Source organism: Mus caroli, chromosome 16 (genome assembly GCF_900094665.2).
Source record: "Mus caroli chromosome 16, CAROLI_EIJ_v1.1, whole genome shotgun sequence".
Taxonomy (NCBI): Eukaryota; Metazoa; Chordata; class Mammalia; order Rodentia; family Muridae; genus Mus; species Mus caroli.
Genome location: NC_034585.1, coordinates 54,698,066 through 54,716,134, shown reverse-complemented (window position 1 = coordinate 54,716,134; position 18,069 = coordinate 54,698,066). Strand labels below are relative to the sequence as shown.

The 18,069-nt window shown below is 40.5% G+C and overlaps 1 protein-coding gene across 4 annotated transcripts in view; it reads right to left on the bottom strand.

The window, feature by feature from the left end:
* The window catches only part of Dcbld2 (discoidin, CUB and LCCL domain containing 2), a 61,863-nt gene that overhangs the window by 22,850 nt on the left and 20,944 nt on the right, over positions 1 to 18,069 (bottom strand). For all 4 annotated transcript variants that reach the window (XR_003835114.1, XM_021185350.1, XM_021185351.2 and 1 more), the window contains exons 3-4: positions 14,276 to 14,413; positions 1,626 to 1,677 (exon numbers count right to left, since the gene is read on the bottom strand). Coding sequence is in view for 3 of the 4 variants with exons in the window: in XM_021185350.1 (XP_021041009.1) it covers positions 1,626 to 1,677; positions 14,276 to 14,413 (190 nt within the window). In the remaining variant the exon portion in view is untranslated. The remainder of the gene's footprint in view (positions 1 to 1,625; positions 1,678 to 14,275; positions 14,414 to 18,069) is intronic.

Below are 18,069 nucleotides of genomic sequence, written 5' to 3'. Positions count from 1 at the left end.
GGTTGGAGAGATGGCTCAGAGGTTAAGATAACTAGCTGCTCTTCTTGAGGTCCTAAATTCAATTTCCAGCAACCACATGGTGGCTCATGAGCATCTACAATGAGATCTGGTGCCCTCTTCTGGCAGGCACATTTGCAGGCAGAACACTGTATGCATAATAAATAAATAAAGAAGAACAAACTCATCAACTAGGCTAGGCTGGCTGGCTCTGGGTTCCAAGGTTCCTTCTGTCTCTAGCTCTCCTGCACTGGGATTATAGGAGTGTGCTGAATGGTTATTTTGTAAGGTCTGGGAGACTGAACAGCTCTACTGTCCCAGTCTTTGGGGGAGTACCATCATGGCAGAAATCACCGAGAAGGGCATTAAAAAGATGAGGGCATTCTGCTAAGCGGTGAGGGATACAGTAACTCTATGCAAACTGTCTTGGGAGAAGCTTAAACACTGCATAGAGACAAGACTGCGGGGAAACCCAAGGGTTACCTGTCAAAAACACTGGAAACTGGGCTGGGAATATGCACAGCTAAACACACACACACACACACACACACACACACATACACACTATAAAGAGTTTCAAAGAGTTTTAAGTAGGAAAACCAGGATTGAATTTAAGAAAATCAAATGCCAGGGGTATGACTAACAGAAAAAACTCAACAAAGATTAGAAATAAGGGCCCGGGGTGGTGGTACACGCCTTTAATGCTGGTACTTAGGAGGTAGAAGCAGGTGGATTGTTGAGTTTGGGGCCAGCTGGGTATACAAAGTGAGTTCCAGGCCAGCTAGGACTACACAGAGAAACCCTGTCTTGACACTCCCCCAAATACAAAAGATTAGAAATGGGAGATCAAGAAGTTAGTTCTTATCCAAGCATGAAACAAAGGCATAAAGCAGATATTGCTGGAGGTGCTAAGTAAGAACACTAAGAACTAAGAATGCTCTTATAGCCTATGCCATTTATCTATCTATCTATCTATCTATCTATCTATCTATCTATCTATCTATCTATCTATCTATCTACCTACCGATCATCTATGTATTTATCTGAATAGAAAAATAAAGACTATGAGCCCCAAGCTCTATCTGAAGAACAAGTGATGGTGGCTGAGAGAGAGGGTTTGGCCACTGGCTTGTGCCCCAGTGATGGCCACCCATGCATGAGGGAAGGTAGTGGTGGATGGCTATTACCAATATATATATATTATAAATGTAGGAGACCTTTAAAGAATAAAACACTATTAAGATAAAATTTAGAAAGATTTCGCCACTTTAGGAGCAGCCTTGCCAGATTTAAGAGACTGAGCCCTTTTACCTTCAGGGTAGACTTTACCTAGAACCCCAGCTTCTGGGACACAGAGGTGGGATTATCTCGAGTTCTAGGCCACACAGTGAGACCCTGAATTATATACATTACCATAAAATCCATAAACAAAATTAAAATTATGCTTTTGTTTTAAACTCCGAAGTCAAATTTAAACATGGCAACTGGATGACTTTAAGTACAGTTTGACTGGAGTGTTAACCAATGTATCACACTTTACACACTACCATGCAGTATAAAAGAATGAGAATGAAGAGCTGTGCTGGAGCACAGACAGACAGACAGACACACACACACAAAGTACATACCTGAACTCTGGTTCCAAAAAATTAGATACAGTATCCAAACAAGTGATTAAATCTAGAAAAGATGTAAAATAATCTCAAATTGTATTCATCTGAATTTTAAAATGTTACTACCTATAACTTTACAAACTTTTGTTAATCAGTTTCTCTCATTTTATGATCTTCGTTTCTGAAACTGTTTCCTTAATATAGCTTTTTACTATATCACGTCCTGAGTTCAGAGACCATATGTAGTCATAGAGAAGTAGAGTTTATATATTCTTCAGTGGTTTCCGTAAAATACAACCCTCAAGTCAGAGAGAAAAATATTTATTAGTTATTATGACTAAAAATGACCTATGCTATTTATAAACAGAAACAGAAGCAATGATAAAATACAAAAGAGGTAAGTTAATCTTACGGCTCCAACTAGTTAACTCCAAATGTGCACAGGTGGAAGCAGTGGCAGCGACATCTCCTGGGAACTCTAAAGAAAGCGAGCCTTCTGTCGCAACCAATGCTCCATGCAATCACTAAGCACAGTCAAGGTTCAGTGCTATAAAGGAACTATAACTTCAACAGTTAATATGAATAAAAGCGAACATACCTCTAATTAAAGACCCAGTCCAAGGCACATAAAAAAGTAGCTTTTACTTAAAAAACATTAGGTGTCTTCCCTTCCTTCTGTTAGGATAGAATACACAGCCCAGATTGCGGCCCACAGCAGGATGCAGGGTTGACCTTACTTCACTGTCAACCTCATCCTCACTTCAGCTCTTGGCCACATGGCTCTTTCCTGCATCCCTGGGCACATACTCTCCTGCATCCATAGGCGCACACACTTTCCTGCATTACTGAGCAACAGTCTCCTACATCCCTGGGCACACACTCTGCTGCATCCCAGGGCACACACTCTCCTACATCCCTGGGCACACACTCTCCTGCATCCATGGGCACTCACTCTCCTGCATCCCTGGGCACACACTCTTCTGAAAAGCTTTTCTATTGCTGCCCCCGTCTCCTCCCAAAGCCTAACTGACTACTAATATCTCAAATTTACTGTCAAAAGAGCTGCCTAGCCCTTTACATGTGAAATCCCTTTAGCCACAAACAACACTTCCATTCTATTTGATTTAACCAACACATCATGCTCCCAGCATAATATGCGTGATAAAAAGACTAATTTGCTGACAGATCTGTAAAGTTATAGGCATTATTGTAACATCTCATCCTTAGACAAAGGGTAGAACTGTGTTTTCCCTTTTCTGAATTACAAAAATTAGGAATTACCGTGTTTGAGTATACAGGGGACTTTCAATGAACATTTTCATGGAATATCTGGAAGAACTAAAGGTTCTTTCTGTTTGTTGGCTTGTTTGGCTGCATCCACTCATTTACTGAACCTAAGGGTGAAAACCTGGAAGGAGACTGACTGGAAGGCAGTAACAGAACTTGTTATGAGCATTCAGTGTTGGTTAACTTTGCCAACTTGACACAACCCTAGAAATATCTGGGAAGAGGGAATATCTTTAACTGAAAAAAATGGCACACGGGCAAGTCTGAAGGGTACTGTCTGGATCAATGACTGATGAGAGAGGCCCTGCCCACCGTGGGTGGTATGAGTGGTACTATTCCTGTGCAGGTCGTCCTCGGGTCTGTAAGAAAGGATTAGCAAGCCAGCAAGCAGTGTTTCTTCATGGCCCCTTCTTCAGTCCCTGCCTTTGAGTTACTACCCAGACTTCTCAGGATGAGGGACTACAAGCTATGAGATTAAATAAACCATTTCCTCCCCAACTTGACTTTGGTCAAGGTGTTCTGTCAGAGCAGTAAAACCCTAGCTGAGATAGATGCCTTTCAACCTCACTGTCAGTACATAAATGTCTCATTAACAGTCTCAGCAGCAAGCCCAGGATAATCCATCATTTCACATAGTTACTCTAAAAAAAATATGTTCACTACTCAATTGAAGTATGTCTTATAAGACCCTGCGTGTAGTGTTAAACAGATAGGAATGCAGTGTTTTCAGAGCAACTTGTAGAGATCAATATGTTTGCACCACTGTTAGCTGAATGATCAGTTAAATCTGTGTATTAGGAGTTATCTACAGGGTTCACTGCTACCTTGTTAGTTCACAGGAAGGGTAACCAATGGAAGGGTTTGCCTATTCACCTTTGCACAGCACCAACAATAATCATTTTCTCCTTTCTTGATCTAGCAACAGAATTTCAAACCTCTAAGGTGAGAAGCTTAGCTTCTGAAATGAAAAGCCTGCCATGGGCAGTACCTGTGTTCTAGCTGCCAGTGGCCTCGGTTACCTTTAGACCACACGCACAACGGTGCTTCAGCACTAGGTCCATGCAGGGCTTAAGCCACACACCAAGCCATGCTATGTGCAAATAATTACCTGGCTCTCAAATTCCACTAGGGCTGCCCAGAGTTCCTGAAGAGGAAAGTAAGAATCCAAAGTGGACAACTCGGAGAGCCAAAGGACTGAAGACAGGAAGGGAAAACCATGAGTACAAACTCTGACATTTACAGCTCCAGGAAGGCAAATAAAAGCCACCAAATTAAGGAGTTAAGAAGTTATATGCCTTTCCTGAAAGCTTTTCCCAAGGAACTACCTTTCCAGAAAACTGTTATTATGAAGCTCTCAGTGAATAAGAACACGGCCGGGGCAAGGTGAATATAGTTAAAAAGAATATATCTGCCCTTAGAGGCACTGACAGCAATGCATAGGAAGTTATTGTGATGAATTGGAATAGAGTTAAACCTTCACATTTATAACCAAGTAAATTTTGACAACTGTATTTGGATAATGCAATGGAAGAGAATGTTGGTGTGTCAGTCTTTTTAATAATGCTAGGACAATATGACATCTCTGTATAATGACACATTCATTCTCAAAAGAACTAGTTACCTACCTCAGATACACAAACACTAACTCAAAGTGACCTAAATTTAAGAACTAAAACTGCAGACCTTTCAAATAATACAGGAGTAAATCTTGACTTTGGATTAGGAGTTGATATCTTAAAAATGACGGGAACTACAGCAACCCAACTCAAATAACCTGAAGTGATAATGATAGACTTCTATGCTTCAGAGGATAATATTAAGGAGAAAGCTGGTGACAGGGATTGAGTGAGAATGTCCCCATAGTCTCTGGCATTTGAACACTTGGTCCCCAGGTGGTGAGGGTGTTCAGGGAAGACTTAGGTGGTGTAACTCCCTGGAGGAAGAATGTCACTGTGGATGGGTTTGAGATGAAAAAGTCTTGCCTACTTCCAGGTTAATCTCCATTTCATGCATGCCTGGGCTTCAGATGTGAGCTTTGAGCTCTCTGCCTCGCCACCAAGCCGTCCCCATAGTATGAACTCTAGCTCTCTGGAATCATAAGCTCAAATATATTCTTAATCTATAAGTTATGTCTGCATTGGTGTTTTATCACAGTAACAGAAGAACAACTAAGACACTGGCACACCAAATTATTCTTGCAAACCATACATCTGTTAAGAATCTAGAAGCAGCCAGGCGGTGGTGGCGCACACCTCTAATCCCAGCACTCGGGAAGCAGAGGTAGGCAGATTTCTGAGTTCGAGGCCAGCCTGGTCTACAGAGTGAGTTCCAGGACAGCCAGGGCTATACAGAGAAACCCTTTTTCAAACAAACAAACAAACAACAACAACAACAAAAAAAACCAAACCAAACCAACCAACCAAACAAAAAAGAATCTAGAAGCAATATCCAAAAGTATTAAGATGTATCATTAAAAGGACAAATGCATATCTAGCCAATGGAATATAGTTTGGCTGCAAAACCAATGAGCACTAGTTACAACCCGAAAGAACTTGGCAAAGCCAAGTAGTCAAAGCCACCAGTCACGGTATCCCACATTATCCTTGATGAAACATCCAGAACGAGTGTAGCTAGAGACAAGCAGGAGTGGTAATGATGGTGGAGGGAGTTCAATGTGATGAATGGAGACCCACTAAGACTAATTGTGGGCTGTTTTTAAGATGTTGAAAAGAATTTTAAGATGTTCTCAAACTGTGGTGAGGATGACAAGAACCTGAAAACTCTGAAAAATAAATTACATACTCTGAGCATGACGGCCAACCTGTATAGGAATTTCATCTTTATAAAGTTGTCATAAAAATTAAAAATAAAGTGGTATTATAAGAATTAATAGCCATTTTACTTTAATATATAACACATCAGCATGGCTGGATAGCATAAGGCACAATAAAGAGCCACAGTGGGCAATGCATACAGTTATTTCCCAGCAAACATCAACTATATAAATATGACAGGTATTAGCGAAATGGCCAGTCAGACAAAGATATGTGCATATGGAAAGTATACCTCCAAGTGGGAGAGAGTAGGAGAATATATTATTATAAAAATGGATATATAGTAGAGCTGACAGTGATATATACACACTTTAGACAAACAAAAGCAGTAAGAAGTCACAGGAAGTAGAGAGAGGGAGGTAGGGGAGGGAGGACGGGAGGGAAGAAGGGAGCATAATCAGGTGTGGGAGGAGACACGGGGTGGGGGAGAAGTACAGAGGGTCAGGAAATTGAACAGAGGAGTGTAGCAGTGCAGGCTGGGGAACTGGGAGTAGTCACTAGAAAGTCCCAGATACCAGGAAAGCAAGAAGCTCCCAGGACCAGTGGGGATGACAGTAGCTGAAATACCCAAGAAAGGGGAGAAAACCTGTAGACCATATCCAGTGGTTAGGCATGGCACCCTGGTTGAGGGATGAGACCACCCACCCATCTCAAAAATATTAACACAGAATTGCTCCTGTTTAAAGGAAATGCAGGGACAAAGAGTGGAGCAGAGACTAAAGGGAAGACCATCCAGAGACTGCCCCACCTAGGGATCCATCTCATCAGCAGACACCAAACCCAGTCTGATGCCAAGAAGTGCTTGCTGACAGGAGCCTGGTATGGCTGTTCCCTAAGAGGCTCTGCCAGAACCTGACCAATACAGATGAGGATGCTCACAGCTAACCATTGGACTGAGTATGGAGGACCCCAAAGGAAGAGTTAGGGGAAAGACTGAAGGAGCTGAAGGGGTTTGTAACCCCATAGGAAGAACAACAATATCAACCAACCAGACCCCCCGCACCCAGAGCTCCCAGGGACTAAACTACCAACCACATGGAAGGACCCATGGCTCCAGGGAAGGGAAGCCCTTGGTCCTATGAAGGGGGATGCAAAGGCACTGAGGCAGGAGTGGGTGGGCGGGGGAAGCTCCCCCATAGAAGCACAGGGGAGGGGGATGTGATGGGGTTTTGCAGAAGAGAAACAGGAAAGGGGAATAACATTTGAAATGTAAATAAATAAAATAACCAAATTTTAAAAAGAAGTCAGGAAAAGCTCAATACTTAACTTTTAAGAGGTATGTCCAGTATGAACTTTACTGCAAAGGCAACATCTGATTAAAACTTTAACTGGGTGATGAGGTTTGGGGTATGTGGAGCTGAAGGTAGGTACAAAAATCAAAAGGTCCCCGACCTCAGTACCTATGAAGCCACGGTGAAACAAAGTCAAAAGAGCAATAGGCAATTGAATCCTATAGGGTCCTGGAGGCAAGAACACTTGGCAGAATAAGATGGGAATTTCATCTTAATAAGATCACACTACTACTATATTAAAAGCAGAGTCAAAGAGAAGGGTAGAAACATAGGTCAGAAAGAAATCCATTATCATAATTGAGGTCAACGCTGACAGTAACTTCAACTGCAGTGGTTAAGAGTGTAGCTGTGGACATGTAATCAGATTTTCATATATCTCAAGGAATGGCAGATGATTTGGGAGTTTAGAAATAATGGCAAGATCTTTGGACTGAAGAACTTAAAAGACCAGCTCAAATGTAAAGTATTTAATATTAAAATAATAAATACTGATGTGGATTCTACTTGGTTACTCTGAACTGCCAGAACATCAGTGCTCTACTAGATGTGCAGACAGTGTATAATAATAATAATCACATTCTTAGCTAAGAGCTTCTGCACGGGGCTTTTCTATAAGTGCTAGTCAAATACATATGTACAAGACTGCGCATGCGCACACACACACCCGCACAGGAACATGTGCACACACGGGCGCACACATTATTATACAGCATGTTACTTCTCTTCAGGGCTCTGGGAAAGAGCATCTACCAGGGCCCTTCACTCTTGCTCTTCTGTGCAGCTCAAGGAGAAACCAGCATCTCCAGAGGCAGCACTACACTAGCTGTCGCAATAGAATCTAACCCAGAGGGAGTGCCTCACCAGCATCCCCAGAGGCAGCACCTCACCAGCATCCCCAGAGGCAGTACCTCACCAGCATCCCCAGAGGCAGCACCTCACTAGCTGTCGCAATAGAATCTAACCCAGAGGGAGTGCCTCACCAGCATCCCCAGAGGCAGCACCTCACTAGCTGTCGCAATAGAATCTAACCCAGAGACAGTACCTCACCAGCATCCCCAGATGCAGTACCTCACCAGCATCCCCAGAGGCAGCACTACACTAGCTGTCGCAATAGAATCTAACCCAGAGGGAGTGCAATCTTAATTCCCACCCAAAGCCCCATCCATCCTCTAACTCTGAAGGGCCAGACTCAGTTATATTTTGGTAGAGACCATCCTATTTTTCTACAGCAACTTGAAATTTAACACCATTGCTCACAATATTGCAACAATTTTGATACATTTAAAAAATAAATTTAAATATAATTTATAGAGAACTTTGCAACTGCTCTATGAACATGTATTTGCACATAGTTTAAAACCTTTGGCTGACCCATATATATACTGTACATATGATAACTTTTTTATGCCAGCAAATCATTTAACATAGAACACATTAGTTTCTCTCTTAGAATAGGCTATTTTGATTGATAGCACTAACTTTTTCTGACATAGCGTAATTATGACTATTTTAATTTAGACTTTCCCTAAGTCATACTTTAGTCTGTTCTTGATTGAACTGCAAAAACTCCCAGTAGCATTGGGAACTATTATATAAAACAGTTTCCACTATATTATATAAAACATACAGATGTGGTATGCAATATTTTGTACAACTATAATCATTTCTTTCTACAGGAATAAAACCTAATTGTAACAAAACATCAAGTACTGTTTGTAGGTGATAATATTTACTTACTAGAACTGAGAAAACAGGGGAAAAAACCCTAAATATATACTTACAAACTTTACTCTTTCGTTTCCTCTAAAATTCCTTAAAAGGCCAGCTCCCCACACACAACCTGAGGGAGTCCCTGGCATAGCAACACTGTTTTAGTAACATTACTTAAGGGTATGTAGATGTCTTTGTTTAGAAACAAGAGGATGTGGAATATAGATGATTTCTCTGATCAATACTTAGAGGCAGAGCTTAAGTATTAGGCTTCTCTTAGACAATGATCCCTGAGGAAGCAGATCTCTATAACAGGGGGTCGGGCATATTTCTGTGATGAAGAGGAAGGTTTCTTAACAACGATGTAAAAAAAATGGCTAAGCTGCCTAAGTAATTAACAGTATAATTAGATAGGCTGTAAGCCACATGCAGTTAATGTCATCAAATGAGACACACACACACACACACACACCCCATCTAACTTCCCACATACATTCAACACCATGTTTCTTTTGTCATCTACACAGCATCTAGGACACTAGTGACTACTAGTCACTAGTGACCGTTTGCCTTAAATCAGTGAAATACCTATGTGGCTCTTTCACAGAGTTTCTAAGTTATCAGAATCCCCAACAACACAGAAAACACTAGAGACAGGATGGTCACCAGGCGGTGGTGGCGCACGCCTTTAATCCCAGCACTCTGGAGGCAGAGGTAGGAGGATCTACAAGTTTGAGGCCAGCGTGGTCTACAGAATGAGTTCCTGGATGGCCAGGACTGCACAGAGAAACCTTGTCCCCTCCCCCAAAACAAAACAAACAAACAAACAAAACCAAAACCCAAACAAAACAAAAACAGAGCCAGGATGGCACACTTCAGGTTGTTTGTATGTTTCCATCCCATAGGGCTGACATGCCTCTTTTGGCCCACCATTTTAACAGATTCATTCTATTTTAAATCTTGTTTAAGATTCGTCCTGTCTGCAAAGCTGGTGAAACTGCAAATCAATACGCTTGTCGTCTAAATTAACACTAAAATACAGTTGTTTTCTGGTATGCTATTTATATTACCCACACATGACTGTGTGGGTTCCTTTTTCATCTACCTACAAACAAGGGCACATCTGGAGAGAGGATACAGATGGAAGCTTCATAACAGCTTCACTACATTCTGAGGTTTAATACGTGTGCAGGACACGACAATTACAAAAACTAAAACCGCAGCATGGCAAATACAAACAGAAACCTGACTAAGAGCAGACCCTGACATAAAACTGATCTTGTGTCACCACTGTGCAGTCAAGGCAACAAACAGTCTGAAAAATTCATACCCTAGTGTCAAAAGCAAAAACACTCCACATGGAAGAAAAAATAACCAGCAACAGAAACTAATATTCTATTAATATATATATATATATATATATATATATATATACATATACACATACATATATATACATATACATATATTTTCTGCCCTATGTGTCACAATATTTTACACTCTGATGTAAGACTGAAGTAATGGAAAAAAATTCACAAAATATGTAGTTAAAAGAAAGTAACAATCAGAAAACCTTTATGACATTGGTGTTGATTCTAAAAATACTTCAACATCCTGCAACCACGACCCGCTAATGGGGTGTTTTCAGGCTCAGCTGTTCAGAAGTCTTACGTTCAGTGTCAGCACACTCTAGGGTAGAACACCTATGAGAGCTCACGCTAGGAAGTAAATGCGGATCCATATTGACCATTCTGTGTCACATAAACTATTTACTACTTTCCTCCAAAACAATAAAGGCATGTTTAGGCTCCCTACTCCAAAATTCTGGGTTGGCGAGACCCAAAATAATGTAGTATTACCTTTAACATTTTGATTCAAACCTCTCTAAAATGTGTCTAAACTGTAATTTTCCAATCCTGTGTGTACACACCTATCTACATACCAGTTATGGAACATACAGAGGAACACTGCCTTGAGGAATTTGAAACTTACTTTCTTTCTTAATTTGAAACTAACTTTTCTTTCTTTTTCTTAATTTGAAACTTTCTTTCTTTCTTTCTTTTCTTTCTTTTCTTTCTTTTCTTTCTTTCTTCCTTTCTTCCTTTCTTCCTTTCTTCCTTTCTTCCTTTCTTCCTTCCTTCCTTCCTTCCTTCCTTCCTTCCTTCCTTTCTTTCTTTCTTTCTNCTTCCTTCCTTCCTTCCTTCCTTCCTTTCTTTCTTTCTTTCTTTCTTTCTTTCTTTCTTTCTTTCTTTCTTTCTTTCTTTCTTCCTTTCTTCCTTCCTTCCTTCCTTCCTTCCTTCCTTCCTTCCTTCCTTCCTTCCTTTTTTATATACCTTTAAAAAACTTTTTTAATTTATTTTATGTATATGAGTACATCATTGCTCTCTTCAGACATACCAGAACAGGGGGACATCAGGTCCCATTACAGATGGTTATGAGCCACCATGTGGTTGCTGGGAATTGAACTCAGGACCTCTGGAAGAGCAGTCAGTGCTCTTAACCACTGAGCCATCTCTCCAGCCTGAAACTTGCAATGTATAATGTAAGCTCACTGCTATGTAACAGAAGTTCTAGAACCACTGTTGAAAATACTTTTAGAAGTTGGCCAGGGTTGACATGATTCGAAAGCAGAAATTTAGATCACACATTTATAGAATTCATTTTATTTTTCAAGCCCAATTGAATGCTGTTTTTAACTGAATTTTATGTGTATGCTTTTCCTGCATGTATGTATATGCACCCCATGTAGGCCTGGCACCCTCACATGTCAGATGAGAGTGTTAGGTCACCTAGAACTGGAGTTAACAACACTTATGAACCACTGTGTAAGGGTTGGGAATGAACCTGGGTCCTCTGAAAGAATAACAAGTACTCTTAACTGCTGAACCGTCTCTCCAGCTCTCAATGACGTTTTTGAATTGAAATTTACTCATAAAAAGAGTTGCATTTATTACCAACCCTGATTGAGAGATCTGAGTTACAAAGTTATGAACTCTGAGAGGTTAGGTTTGACTCTTACTGAGACCAGCAGCAACTCAGGAGCCCTTCTCTGTGGAGAACCTCCTTAGTTCTTGCTCCTATGTTCTGGATACCTCACGGGCTCATACACATCTTTTCAGAAAGTCCAGTTGGAATGTGATGTGATTCTGCCAGTTCACAGCAGAGAGGCTGTGGTGATTTGAACAGGATGTCTTGGGCACTGCGATACTTGGTCTCCAATTGGAGATGCTGTTCGGGAGGCTTTAGGGGTGTGGCCTTGGTGGAGGAGGCATGTCACTGGAGGCTGGCTTTGAGAACTATTTTGACTTTTCTCTTGGTTTCTTGCCTGCTGCAACTTGGAGTTATGAGCTAAAATAAATCACACTCCGCCAGTGAGTGGGGGACATAAATTCTCAGCTTCCTGTTCCAGCTGCCCTACCTCTGCTCTGCCATCATGGACTCTTCTTGTCCTTGTCCTTCCGGAAATGTAAGCCCCAACACACCATGTCTTCTGTCTTTGGTGGCGGCATTTTTAGCACAGCAAAGGAAAAGTAACTCATAGGACTGTCCTAAGGCTTTGCAGTGCCCCCTTCATGCACTTCTGTTCACCTGCACTGACTAGGAAGCATTGTTCCACAGTAGATGCAAGAGACTCTCTTTGGTCTAAAAGGAGGGAAAAAAGGACAAAAAGCCTGGTAACTACTGCTCACTGATAATTAAAAACAAAACAGGAAAGAGGGAAAACACCCCATGATGCTTTAGAATCAAGAAACAAAAGTGGAAGGGGATGCTAGGGAAAGACCCCAGTATGACATGGGCATCGACAATTCTGGGCGCCTTCAAGAGAAATTTGCCATCAGCAAAATCTCTCATTATAACTTAAAGCACAAGGACAACGAATTCCAATTCTCTGAAGTGTGTTCTTATAGAAAGTGAATCTGTTCATGTCTTTACAATTGGACATCACTCTAGTGTTTGTATCACATGACCTTTTAATTCTTGGAAGAGTATCTAACACACACACATACACACAAACCTGGTCAAGTCACTCTACCAAGTCTAAAGCACAAAATGGAAGAGAACATAACTTTGCATGTGTTCTGATACAAAATAATGAAGTCACCCTATCTTACACAAAACTGTGACTCTATACATACTATATAGTATGCATATATAGTATATATACATATAAACCATAAAACATACATTAGCAATCTTTGTGAGAGTCTATGAGAAACCAAGCAGCTGCTGAAGCAAGACTGTTCACACATACACATTTTATTCTGTTACTCTACATTTCAACTAGACTCCTTAGTTAGGGACAAGTAGCGATGATCCTTCTATGTATTTACGGAATTTAGTGGCAGCTCAGTTTCCTGGATGGAAACAAACTGAGATCTTAACAAAAGCCAAACAGCCTCTGAGTAAAGTGAGTTCCTAGAAAAAAATAAATGTGACTGAGAGGCCACCCAAGAAGTAATAAGAAATTCAGCCAGTGTTTCCTCAAATATGTTTTTGCCAACTGACTTCAGTCAAATTAAACTATGTTTGATGAACAGGACAGGACATACAAAACTTCATGCTTTCAGATGTCAATTGGGTAATGAGGTTTCTCAAGATTGTCCCCTTGGGAAGTGTTAGTATCGAGTTCCTAAGGAGCCTATCTCTAGTTTGGAACAGAGATTTGTAAGTCTTCAGTGTGCTGACTCTATGGGATTACCAAGAACGTCAGAGATCTTAAGACAGCCAGCTTGATTTATCGGCACCAGTTCCCAGAGCTCAACGGTCTCATCTTTGGGAGGCTCTTGAACTTTTTTCATTTAAAAAGCATGAAGTTAAAGTTAATTTTTAAATTTAAATGGCCAACTTAGAATATTTACTGTTGAACATAGGAATAACCATCTATTTTCTAATGCAAATGGCTGTTTCCATAATCCTTCCAATGACACCGCTTCTGAGCTGCCTTCTTCAGTGCCTCTAATAATGAAGATGAAACACAAGCCACAGCAGTGAATGCACGGCAGGTTTTCTATTAGAGACCAAATACATTCTGGATTCTATTCTATGTAATATCCTTGACTTTAACCCCTCATCCCCTTTAGATCCTAAACATTAACAATGAGAAAAGACCTTGGTATGTCCGGCCTCAGCATTTCTTAGGAAGCTCTTGCTGATATGAGAGCTGAGCCTTTGTAAGCAACAATATGGCCTTTTATACAGAATTGTGAAATTGTATCTTGTAGATAGTAAACCTTTAAGTTGATACAGTTTACCTCAATGTTTTACAGATTTCTGTTAAAATTAAGACAGTTTGTGTTCTAATCTCACAGAAATAAAAAACTGGTATTTCTTCTACTAAGGAAAAGAAAGTTCAAGGACTTTTTATAAACATCCATACAGTCACGTTTCGGAATGCAGACCCAGATCTTCCTGGCCTGGTGTGCATTATGAGATGCTCAGTCTTTCTGTTCTACTCCAATGTCAGATGACGGGCATTTGAATCATTTCCTTCTTGCTGTTAGAAATGACAAAATGTGGGACTATAGTATAAAGTGAAAATTACCTTCTTTATCTATAACTGAGTATGAAGCCAAAAATCCTCGCCCAGCAGCATGGGTTCCACTCATAAACAGCACTGTGACTTCACTGCCTTTGGACTCAATTGACTGATTCATTTGTAAACCCAGACCACAGTATTTGCCTAGGAATGAAAGAAAAGCATGCATTTAGTATGACTCTCATAAGGTCAATATTTGTAATGCACATAACAATATAATACAATAAACCAGTTGCTAAATTAATATAAAGAAATAAGTAAACTTAGGTTAAAAATCAAATTATTATGGAGGAAAAACTGAATGCCAAGTAATAACTATTTAACTGATTCAAAACAGAACAAAACAAAAGCCCTACAGATTTTTAACTAAACTTACAGAGATTTAATTTCTGTAAAAGACAGATATGCTTTACAAAACCATGATGAAATAGCTTTAGAACTAGGCATTGCAGACAGGTGGTAGCTGCAAATAAGAGATCGGTCAGCAGTGTTTATACAGGGTTCCCTCAGGGCCTCCTAGTTTCACCTCAGCACATTCCTCAAAATGTCCTCAAGCTGGACCTATGCAGCTTTATTTCTGAGTATTATCAGATCTTTCTTGATGTTTCAGTGATCAGGTGGACTCGCATGGACTCAGCTACGAACCAGAGACTCAGTCACTTAACCTCTGCCCATAGCCTTGACCTGAAACTCAGATGCATGTATTCAATGTGTAACACATATGTATAACAATATATACGCTTAGAGCAAATCTAAGTGAACTAAGATAGAAGAGAGAAGGAAATTATTGACACAAAATAGCCACCAATAGGTGACTAAAAAGGATTTCCTTATGTGGCTTGTAATGGAACTAGTAAATCTGGAACAGAGAGTCCTAAAAATTGTTTCAAACTGTGGCGACATCATCATTTGAATAAGAATAGTGTGCATTTCATATGATATCATTCATCACTGGAGAAATGATATTAAAACCATGATGATATATCATTACACATCCCAAGCTGTAGTCAATAGAACAGATAGTTTATGAAGTATCAGGAAGGGTGTGGAGAAATGAGAACCTTTACAAATCAATGGCAGAAATAAAACAGGCAATTCTGAAACAACTGTTATCTATGCAGGAGAAAAGAAATACACCCACAGAGTATTCCGAAAATGAGCCAGAATATTCGCTAATTTAGACAGGGGTGAGGCTGTTGATGGGAAAAGCCAAAGGCTGCTGCTGTGGGAGGAAGAGAGCACTGGACACTCTATAGATCTGCTCCAAAGTATCAGTAGCCCCTTCCTAATGAGGGAGTAATATGTGGAAGAAAAAAGATGGGACATGAGAGAGAATGTATGTGTTATCTTTATATTAGTGTAAGAAGTGTACTATAGCCTTAAACATCAGATAGTCATTTCCCAACTCTCTAGAAGTTCCAAGTTCTGAAGAGTGATTATCAAAATATACCAGTAAGGGAGTGAAAAGATAGCCCATAGAATGACAGGAATATTTGCAATCTACAAGTCCAAAAGGAACTCATAACTGGACTGACTATATTTACAGAACTCCTACAAATGAATAAAGACACAAACAAAAGCAGGAGAGCCAGGCACTGGGACACACGTCTGCAGCTGAAGCAAGAGAATCATTTGAGGCCATGAGTTCAAGGCCAGCCTCAGCAACATAGTGAGATTCTGGGAAAAAAAGAGGTGGGGAATTAACCAATAGAAAAAGTACAGAAAAATCAACACTCTTCACAAGAGAAAGCATTCAACTGGTTAATAAATGTGACCATGCACAGTGTGAGCCATCATGGAGACACAAAGAGAATTATAAGGCAGCCTCAGCACACATCCTATACAGTGATACCATTAAAATTAGAGAACACTGCAGTGGAGTGAGTAACAAGTCAGCACTCACTGCAGTCACTGAAGCCCCTAGGGATATCCAGGAATCTAAGCATCATCAACAAATGACCCCAAACTCTCCTAGGTATAGAAACGTATGCTGAGTCCAGAGTGGATGGCTAGTAGTTACCCAAACCTGGTCACACCACAGGAAGAACTTCATCATGTTTAGTGTGAAGTTGGACTCACTTCTAAGTTTTCTACATAGTAAATAATGCTAACACTGCAACAAACATCATTCTAACACACGTTAAGTTCTCTAGTGCTGACTCTTTAAGAGTACCACCCAAGCCAACTCCACTCAGTATGGTATCCTCAGTATAAAAACAGGGCTACCTTAATCAAACCAACAAAACATCTGAAACTTTAAAATCCTTCACTTATGCAAAGCACAGGGAAGGAATGCAGCTGGTTTTAAAATCTTTGGTTGTAAGTATTACTGACCCCTGAAATATTCTCTCTTGGGATTGCAGCTGACTGAGGCATGCAGGAGTGCTAGCATGGCAGACCAAAGCATCCTAATACAAAGATTACAGCATCCGGAGGGATCAAAGTATCCACTCAGTATGACTGATTTGCCCTGTCACACTCTTCTGAGTAGACCTTCCCCCACCCTTGTGATACTTCCACAAGAAGAGAGACTTCTCTAAGAGAGACTTAAGAGGTATGATAGGTCATACAGATTCACATGGTTGAAAAAGAAAACCAGTTCTTACAAGTCCTCCTCTGATATGCGCATATGCATTCACAGACATATACACAAATAAATGTAATTATTTTTAAAAATTATTTTCTGAAGGCCAGTTTGGTGGTACATGCCTGTACCTAGCACTCAGGATGCTGAGACAGGAAACTTATTCGAAGCTTGAGGCTAGCCTGTGCTACATTATGAGGCCCTGCCTCAAAAGATCAAACAAACAAAAAAAAAACGAGCTATCTTCCAGAAAACCAACAAACTTCTGGCTAAAAGTAAACTTCATATTCTATTTAAATGTCTTGATAAAATCTTCTAAAAGGGTGTTGTTATAAGATCCTGGCTCTTCTAAAGCTCACAGCTTTGTAAGGATAGTGTAGGATAGTGTAAGGATAGTCCCTATGCCAACCACTGTAGTCTAAAAAGCAGAGGGTCGGCACGTGTAAAACCAGACCTGTTGCCAAGCAACAACAGGGCAGCACGCACGGCAGCCAAGAAAGCTTTCTCAAAGCTTTTCTCAAAAAATAAACTTTTATGTGAAATATCAAAACTTTAAATAATTCCTAAGAAGACTCACAAATGAACCAACCGTACCTCAAATGGATGACATAAGCACAGGGAAGGCCTGGAAGAGAAGGGAAGGTTGGTTGGTTGTAACAGTGTAGAGGCAGCACTCCCTAAGGCGAAGATCCAGACAAATAATTTTAAGTAACAGTCTCCTGCAGGCATGGCCAACCAACCGCCTACAATCCAGGAACTCACTTAGAACAGCATGAGATCTTTGCTTTTGTAAGCTCATTGCACAGCTCTTCAGGGTTAACTACAATGAGAGCTAGATATCTCACTAAGAGAGAAGTGACTTAGAGCATGCGCGTGTGGTGGCGTGAATATGCTTGGCCCAGGGAATGGCATGATTAGGAGCTGTGGCCTTGTTGGAGCAGGTGTGCTACTGTGGGAGTGGGCTTTGAGATCTTCCTTCTAGCTGCCTAAATTACAGTCTTCACCTGGTTCCCTTCTGAACAAGACATAGAACTCAGCCCCTTCTCCAGTGCCATGCCTGTGTGGATGCTGCCATGCTCCCACCTTGATGCTAATGGACTGAACCTCTGATCCTGTAAGCCAGCCCCAATTTAATGTTGTCCTTTGTAATTGCTGCCTCGATTATGGTGTTTCTTTTTTTTTTTTTTTTTTTTTTTTTTTTTTTTTTTTTTTTTTT